Source organism: Gossypium raimondii, chromosome 3 (genome assembly GCF_025698545.1).
Source record: "Gossypium raimondii isolate GPD5lz chromosome 3, ASM2569854v1, whole genome shotgun sequence".
Classification (NCBI taxonomy): domain Eukaryota; kingdom Viridiplantae; phylum Streptophyta; class Magnoliopsida; order Malvales; family Malvaceae; genus Gossypium; species Gossypium raimondii.
Window position 1 is genome coordinate 1,762,882 of NC_068567.1, and position 9,497 is coordinate 1,772,378.

Sequence of the window (9,497 nt, forward strand, 5' to 3'; positions counted from 1 at the left end):
ATTTTGATCGCCATAGATTTCATAGTAAAACATTTGTATGGACAAAGCTCATGTCTGAAATATAAAAATTAGATTTTTTTTTCCATAAGCACCATCCTAAATATGCATGAATTTCAATTCAAAATCTATTTGTTCATGTTTCGTCTCCAATTATAACAAGCATGCTATAATAAAATACATCATAGTGAAATATACTTGAAAATCATTAACATTTATAAAACAATCGAATTTTCACGTAAGATGCTTGAACGTTATTCGATACACATTGTACCAAATTTCAATACCAAATATATGTTATAGAATCTTATGATGCTCTAATCAATTATTTATAATTTATAATTCAATTTAAAAGGTATAATCTAATCCTTAATGACAGGTTTATAAGACTCAATTAGATCCTATCAATTTCCCTTAATCAAAATTTAAGCATGTTTAATAACAAAAATTTAATCATCATATACTTAATCATTCAAATATTATGCATAATATAACTTACGAAATCTTAAAATAATTTTTTTCAGAAACAATTTTACCAAAGATAAGATAGTGAAAAAACATACTAGATAAATTATATAACTTTCTTGCCATAAAAGTTTACAATTCATTTCTTACTTGCCATAGAAAAGAATTGTGAAAAAAGAAGAGTATCGTCTTGATAGCGTATCATGAAATAAATAAATAACAAGAGAAATAGGAGAGCAAAAGAGAAGTACGTATTTTAGTGATCCATAAAGATGTTCACAATGCTTCTTTATAATCTATATTTATATACAAAAGTATAAATGAAATAAAACTCTACTTTTAATGACTATTAGAGTTCTAAAGTATATTAAATTTATTTTGATCTTGTTGGACGTCCACTTAATAATAAAATATTTATAACATATACAAACTATATATAAAATGAAGGCCGTAAGGCCTTCTACAATGGGCACTTGTCTATTTTTTTCCTTTTTTTTACATGAGAATATTATGGGTAAGTGTCAATTACAATTCCTCTATTTTTAAATTATAAGAATGGTTAAATTTTAATTTGATCATTATATTTCGCTCAAATTTGAGATTTAATCAGATACTTTAATTTTGACATAATTCGATACCTCAACTTTTATAATGTCATTAGTCGGTCTAAATACTTTATTCTAATTAAGATAATTATGTGACTTTTTAAGGATTGCTAATACCACTAAAATTCTTTATTAAACTAAGATTTGTTTTAATGTCATTAGTCAATCTAAATTCTTTGTTAATACCATCAATTTTTATTTGATTATCGATCTAGTTTTAATTAAATAAATTATTAAAATTTATAAAACTAGTTCAACCATTGGTGCAATCAATTTTTTTATCTCGATTCAATTTTTTATCCAAACTCATGTATCAACTGATTTGGTCCGATTCCAACAAGCTCAAACACGTTCAATTAGACTCATTTACTTTGTATAAAAATTGAGCTATTTTTGTGTGCTAGTCATATTTGAGATCAAGTTGAATTGAGGTTCCACAATATTAATTTAAAATTTAAAAGAAAACCTTAATTACAACCCGAAACTACTCGAATCAAGTATTAAGATACATAAATTCTTCACAGTCAATAGCTCTAGTTTATTTCAAAAATGATGAGATCGACTTCAGATTTCTTTTGAAACAAACTCGAATAGCTTATGAGCACAGATTTCATTTATCCCCTAATTACTTACAAATATTCACTATATACACAAATCATTTATCATTACCAAGGCTCTGAATCTCCATTGTCATCACCAGTCCAAAACACTGCATTTCCTCCATTAGCATACAACATACTGCTTTCATTATCATCATCATGAAAATCATATTCGAGGTCCGAATCTTCAGAATCGAACAAATTCTCAAATCCATCATCATAATCACCATCATCATAGTCGCCATCTTCAACTTCAACGTTATCATTGTTATCGCAGTCATCAAGGATGGTACCATTAATTCTAGCTTTCCTCTTTTCGCGTCGTATCCGTTTTCCTTCTGCAACTAATGCCATTAGTTGATCTCTTATCACTAAACTCTCATCTTTCTCCAAAAGCACTCCTTTGTCATCAAACCCCTCAACTAAGAAAACCGAATCCCTCATCCCTTTCAAACTCACGTAGAACAATTCCGGGTGTCTCACGATCATCGCCCTCAACTTATTTGGTAACCCGAACTCTTTCCTGAAATGTGTCAAGTGGTCTATTAATGTCCTCTTTTCAACCATCATCCCCAACACCTCTCTCACTACACCACAAGCTCTTTTCTCGGCCTCGAGGGATGACTTTGGAAAGTCGTCCAAAGACGTATTATACGGACAAATATCAGGCAATTCATTAAACTTCATTAAAAAATCCCGGTGTCGTCGCTTTAAATTCAACCCTTTCCGAAGGTTCAGTTGCTTAAACCTCAAAGGCCTATCAACGATCAACCCACGGTTTACCGGAGGAGACTTCAATGGAACAGCTAACTCAGGATCCCAATGCACAAGCTCAAGGGCCATACCATACGAGGTACCTACGATCTTAAACTTATCCGGATGATCATTACAAAGACGGGACCGAAAATTCGGAGATAACCCAAGATGAGGACCAAGGTGAACGATCTTAGACAAAAGAAGCCGACGATGAGAAGAAAGCATGAGAAGTTTCTGTAACTTGTTCGCCAAGAAACCTGACATAGCTGACTTAAGTTTCAATTCTTGCATAGCGAGAGACTTAGCAGCCGGGGTTAAACGAACACAAAGTTGGTACCCCGATTTTGTAGCGTTAAACGGAGTAGGCGGCATGGGGATAGTGAAGAGCTCGAAAATCGTGGGGTACCGATATATCATGGAAAGAATGGAACGAGGCTTGTGGATACAAAGGTAAGCACGGCATTTAGCGAGAATATGGATTGGAAGGAAGTGTTTCGGCTTCGAAAGTAACAAAGTTTTCAGCTTTTGGACGAAACGGATTTTGTTTTGTTTCACTACATGTTTGTCAAGTGAAGGGCTTCGAACAATTTTGAGAGAAGAACACGAAATCGAAAGGGATATACTTTGGGGTTTATTATAAATGTTTTGAAAGCTTTTTTTAGTTCTTTTAAGGGAAATGAAAGATGGGTTTGATGATTGAAGGAAGCTGGAGCTGAGGAAATTGTCACTTTGGCACGAGACGGAGAGCAACATGGTTGATCTAGAGACTTTATGAGGATGCTTGCTGGTAGTAAGCTGTAGTGTAGGCTATGGTACAACGAGTGAAACTCTTTCAGGCATAACATCAAACAGGTTGAGGGCACTGTTGTTAGCTCGAAGAAATCGTCTAAAACATGAATATTAAATTAATAGGTGTGGCGAATGAACGCTTGGGAAAGGAAAATTGGGTTCAAATTAGAACAAAATGACATGAAAATGGTTCACTCGAGACTTTATCAGGAAGCGTGTGGTGGGTTGAAGTGTAGGCTATGGTTCAAGTCAAACTCTTTCGGGCATAAAATCAAACATGTAGACAGCGCTGTTGTTGGCTAGAAGAAAATACCTAAAACAAGAGAATTCTATCAAAGGAATGCTTTGGCAAGAAAATTGGGAGCAAATTAGAACAAAAATGACATGAAAATGGTTCAGCTCTGGGGAAAAAGTGAAGAATTTTTGCAAAGCGAAACCCAAGCCAAGCAAGTATAAACAAGTCCACCTGACTCCTTTATCGCTTTAAGCTTTGGGCTTAAGCATGCCTCGTACTTGGGCTACAACTTGGGTACCTTCAACTACATGCGTTGAATTGGGTCGAAAAGCACAAACTCAATAATTTACTTTTAAGTTAAAACTAATCCACTTGTTAGCACATACATAAATTTCGGTAAAATTCAAATTATATTTTGTCTTTTTTATTTAAAAAATAGATAAATTAATTCATATACATTAAATTAAAAAGTAAATTAAATCTTTTATTAAAAATTTCATCCATGCGTATTGTTAAAAACTAGCCCTTGTATATCAGCATAAGATATGCATGGAACATCAAGTATCATTATCCGGTTATTCTGTTAGTCTTGCTAGTTTTAATTGAACAAATAGATGAAATTCTTAATAGAAAAGACCAATTTACTCTTTGACCTAATATACGTAAATTAATTTACTTATTTTTTAATAGAAGGAGCAAAATGCAATAACTCCAGAATACTTTTCTCAAGAAATTTCACTTTTGAATTTAAGGTCAAGCCTTAATAAACAATTGTAGGCCTCATTTACTAGATTTGAAAAATTTTAGAAATTTAATTTTTTTGGTTGACTTTCAATAAAGCATATTTATGAATCATATTAGAATTAAAATTGAATTTGATACGATTACATTTAAAACTTTAAATAAATTTATTGTCGAGTGAATTTTTTTGAATAATTTTATTATAATTTTAATCGTATTTACTCTCTTTTTTTGACACAATACTTAGAATTATTCATAGTCCCTCCCCAACTTATTTAAAGAAAAATGCACTTGAACATACTCGAACCCACATACTCCTGCATTGACAACAACATTCATACCAATCAAACTATGACTCAATCGGCCAAAAAGAAATAAATTTTATGAAACCAATAAATAAAATAAAAAAAATAACATTCTTGGAAACTTTAGTATGATTTAAATTAATGTTTGATGGAAAATAAATAAAAATTAATGTTGATGGGATGTGCTATTAGATTGATTTCTTGAATGTATTATTTCCTCATTTTTGGTTGACAATGATGATCAACCATAAATAAATGTCTTCAAATGTGGGTCAATATCGATATTTAATTTAATTAATTTTAGAATTAATCAAATTTAAAATTTAGTTCAAACTCAAGTTCAATTTGAGAATTTGTATATTTATATAATTTTATTTTTTTAAGATATTTATTGGAGCGAATCTAATAATTAACTATTCGTATTTTGTAGATCCATTAAAGGGGTAAATGCTGGCCACGAGTTTTAAAACTGCTCCATACTTAGGGTAAGGATTTAATCATGATTTTGAGTTAGCATTAATGGTATAAAAGTTTGAAAGGGAAGGGTCTAAAGAGAGAAACTTTTGTCTCAACTGCCCCAACTACAGAAATTTGAAGCCAATCCCTTTTGTTTCAACTGCCTTGCATGTTAGGTCTTATGTCATGCATCAATGCCATGTTTCCCATCTCACTACATTAATAACATAAGTCTTACATTATTCACAAATTTAGAATTTAGCCTCTATACTATTAGTTTTAGCAATTTAGTCCTTTATTTTTCAGAGTTCGAAATTTAGGTCTAATTACTAACACTTTCTTTTTGTTAAATTTGTTGGTATGATATTTTGAAATTAAAAGAATACTCACTTGGTGGTCATGTAATTAAAAAATGACATTGTAATGAACTTGAATTTAACAAAATAATGTTAATGATGTTAACAGTTGAATTTGAATTTTGAAATTGAAAAGGAGAGACTAAATTTCAAATTTATAAAGAGTACAAGAACTTATAGTGTATTTTAACTATTTTTATAAAGGTTAATATAATCTTTGACCTTAAACTGGCAGCTAAATCTACTTTGGTATATATATTTTTTTGTCCATTTTGGTCCTTAAACTTTATTCCATCAAGATTTAATGACATGATATGATTTTAGAATGTCACATCATTAAACTTTTATATTTTTTAAGTTCAAAAATCAAAAGGAATTTAGTTGTCAAATTTAGATACCAAAGTGGATCGAAAAAAAAATATTAATACTGAAGTGAACCTAGTTATCGAGTTTAGATACTTTTGAGATTTTAATATAATAGGAATATTATAATTTAATATGTATATATATCCATCATATGAGTCGACATCATGTAAATTTGGTACAAATTCAAGCCCAGTAGCCCACAAACATGTGTACCGTTTCCTTTTATTTAAATCCTGCAACAATGGATAACTAACCTGCTTCGCTTAGAGGTAGGTTCATAGGGGCAAAAAGAAAAAATGTCATCAGCTGCTGTAGGAACTTTCTCGGCATCCAAACAGATTGGTTTCAACAAAAACGAAACCAAAGCTGGCGAAGAAGAAGAGTTAAGAGATGAGAAAAACAAGAAATTCATTGATGATAATGATGAAGAAGCTATCAACAATGGTGGTAAACCCCATGATGATCAACATGATGAAGAAGAAGAAGATGATGATGATGATGATGCCAAGTTGAAATCCGAGAAAGAATTGGATCTTGGTCCTCAATTTTCCCTCAAAGAACAGCTTGAAAAAGACAAGGTATATAAATTTTCTTGGAAAATTATACCCAGATTCCATGAAAATACTCAAACCTTGATTTTTTTTCTTTTGTTTGTTTCAAGGATGACGAAAGTTTAAGGAGATGGAAAGAACAACTTCTTGGTAGTGTTGATATGTCTGCGGTCGGAGGTACATGTTACCCCAACTCTTCATTTTTTTATTATTTACGTCTGGATATTTACGTTACAATATTTACAGGGGTCAATTCAAAAAAATTTGAGGGACCAAAATTGAATTTTTTATAATTCTTGAAAGGATTAAATACATTTTTTTTTAATTTTTGGGTTAAAGCGTAATTTTTTTATATTAATTTATAATTTGATCATTTATAAAAAGTTATATTGTAATTTTTTAATTTTGTGGCGAAGGTCCCTACCTGCCCCTTCTATCCGCTTCTACATATTCATGTTCGACTCATATTTGTGTCTTTTCTTGATTTAATGCAGAGAGTAAAGAGCCTGAAGTTAAGATATTAAGCCTCTCGATCGTATCCCCTGGTAGACCAGACATAATTTTGCCAATCCCATTTGTTACAAAGCCTAAAACTTGTCTGTTTACTCTAAAAGAAGGAAGTCGATTTCGTCTCAAATTCACCTTCAATGTCTCCAACAACATTGTCTCTGGTCTTAAATACGTAAACACTGTTTGGAAAACTGGTATTCGAGGTAAGAAAAACAACCTTTTAGAAAAGGGTTCGGGTTTGAGGTTGGATTAATTTTAAATGTGGTTGATATTGAAATTAAATTTGACAGTGGACAACACAAAGATAATGTTGGGGACATTTAGTCCACAAAAGGAACCTTATACATTTGAATTGGAAGAAGAAACTACACCTTCAGGCTTGTTTGCTAGAGGCTCATATGCTGTAAGGACCAAGGTAAATTATATTTGATGGTTTAAATTTATTTTTAGTCCCTGTACTTTTTTATTTTTTGAAATTTAGTCTCTTTACTTTTATTTTTCAGATGCCTGGTTTGAAAATTAAAGTTCGATTAATGATTTTGTTAATAAAGTTTTGTTAATTTGAATATGTTGCATTTAAACATTCAAAGGTCTGGGTTTTTTTTTTTTTAAATTAAAGGTATTACCGATTGGACTTTAATTTTTGAATCAAACAAGTGAAGGAACTGAATTCCTAGAATTAGAAGTAAAGGGATTGAATTTAAAAGTCCGAAGAGTATAGGGACTAAGGACAGAATTTGACCATATATAATTTATAAATTTATTACAAATTTTATAATTAAGAATTTAACATTACATTAAAAAAATTCTGATTTTATTTATATACATTAGAATTTGTCTTAATTTTAAAATATTGAAGCTTAATTTCTCTTTTTAATTTGTTTATGCAGTTTGTAGATGATGATGACAAAGTCTATTTGGATGTGAGTTATCACTTTGAAATCCAGAAGAACTGGGGTTCACGTCCTTGAAGGAAAATTTAAGGGAAAAAAATGCAATTAATCCACTTTTTTATTTTATTTGTGCTTGATTGTTGGGGTTTTTTTTTTCTTCTTCTAAATATCTCTTGTAGATTCTGTTTTATATTATTATTTTCTTTCTGATTGTCTATCTGTCTACATATCATGGCTTCCACATTCCCTTTATTGAGGTGGCAAAATAGTACCTTAAAAAATGGTAAATTTTGCTCTCAGTCCATGTACAATGTACACATTTGAAATCCAATCCATTTAATTTTAATTTCAAGAATTCAACCCTTCTACTCTTTTGATTTAACAATTGAAGTCCAATTGATAAGACTGTCAAAGGATCTTCGCTATTATGTATAATATTAATCAAGTGAATAATTTTTTTAACAATGTCGGTAATATAATTTAATAGAAGTTTGTTGACAATATTATCAATTGAAATTCAATTATTGAATAAAAAATAGAGGATTAAATTTCAAATATGTAAAAATTATAAGCATAATTAGACCAAAAGATCTTATACTTTCATACATGATGTAATCAAATTTAATTATGATTACTCGTGTTTAAGATTTTAATATATTGATTATTTCTTTACACCACAAAGAATGTAACAAGAGTAGTAGATTGATGCCAAATGTTTATATCTACTAAAATGTTAATTTCTACTATCAGTCCTTGTATTATGTGTAAGTTGTGAATTTAATTACTATAATTTGATCACTTTTAGTCATTATATTTTTTGAAATTTAAAATTTCAATTCTGACCAAACAGTAGTTCATAAATTCATTAAATTCCACTAGTTCCGAAATTTGACGTGACCAAACAGTAGTTAACTTGCTATTTTCACATATTACCTGCAAATAAGGTTATAAATGAATGGAGCTTGAAAGAACAAGACACTGTTTATCTTCATTCATTTATTTATTTTTAAGCTTGTTCGTGTTCGTGTTCATGTTCGATTGGTGTTTGTTAATAATTTTGAATTTGTGTTCATGTTCATTTATTTAAAATCATGTATGTTCATGTCTTTTCATTTAAGTTAAATGAATATGTTCACTAACATATAATTAAACAAGTTTATGAACAAAATATACATACATACTATTTTTAGATATAAAAACCAAATATAAGTATAAATAATTATATTATAAATAAACAAAATAAGCACACAAACACTAAAATTTTATTAATATATAATATTCAAATAATAAGCTAGGTTTAAACGAATATAAACGAGTTTGTTCATGAATATAAATGAACTAAGCAAGTCTTGTTCGTGTTCAGTTTGTTTAATAAACAAACCTTAAAATTTGTTCATGTTTGTTTATTTAGCTTGATAAACGAACATAAACCAATCTATTCATAAGCAGAGGCGAAACCATAAAATTTTTTTAGGGGGTAAAAATATAATTTCACAATTTTAATAGCCTATATATTTATAATTTTTAAAGAATTAAATTATTTTTTATATTTTTAAGGGAGGCCAAAGTGTAATTTTACCTTTACTAATTTAAAATTTTAAAAATTTAAAGGGCCTAAATAAAAAATTTTCCATTTTAGGGGGACCGGGGCCCCTGCCAACCCCACTAGTTTCGCCCCTGTTCATAAGTTCTTCATCGAACATTCTATTCATTTATAGCCCTACTCACAAAAAGTCAATTAATGGATTTAACGATCGTCGTTTACATCAAAGCTAAAAATTTGAAATTCGAAACATATAGGGATTATAATTTTATACATAGTATATGACTAATAGTAAAATTTAATAAAACGGAATTAACCGCTACTATTTGA

General features: G+C 29.8%; 2 protein-coding genes across 2 annotated transcripts; one reads left to right on the forward strand and one right to left on the reverse strand.

Annotated features, from left to right (window-relative positions):
- Window positions 1-1,538: 1,538 nt before the first annotated feature.
- On the reverse strand, window positions 1,539-3,669 carry LOC105796425 (protein WHAT'S THIS FACTOR 1, chloroplastic). The gene has a single exon (XM_012626141.2). The coding sequence runs from the start codon at window positions 3,173-3,175 to the stop codon at window positions 1,733-1,735; it is 1,443 nt and encodes a 480-aa protein (XP_012481595.1). The 5' UTR covers window positions 3,176-3,669; the 3' UTR covers window positions 1,539-1,732.
- A 2,182-nt stretch (window positions 3,670-5,851) lies between these two features.
- On the forward strand, window positions 5,852-7,979 carry LOC105796426 (rho GDP-dissociation inhibitor 1). Its single transcript, XM_012626142.2, has 5 exons — window positions 5,852-6,248; window positions 6,332-6,398; window positions 6,716-6,934; window positions 7,022-7,146; window positions 7,622-7,979. Exons 1-5 carry the CDS (start codon window positions 5,967-5,969, stop codon window positions 7,700-7,702), a joined length of 774 nt encoding a protein of 257 aa, XP_012481596.1. The 5' UTR covers window positions 5,852-5,966; the 3' UTR covers window positions 7,703-7,979.
- Window positions 7,980-9,497: the final 1,518 nt, after the last annotated feature.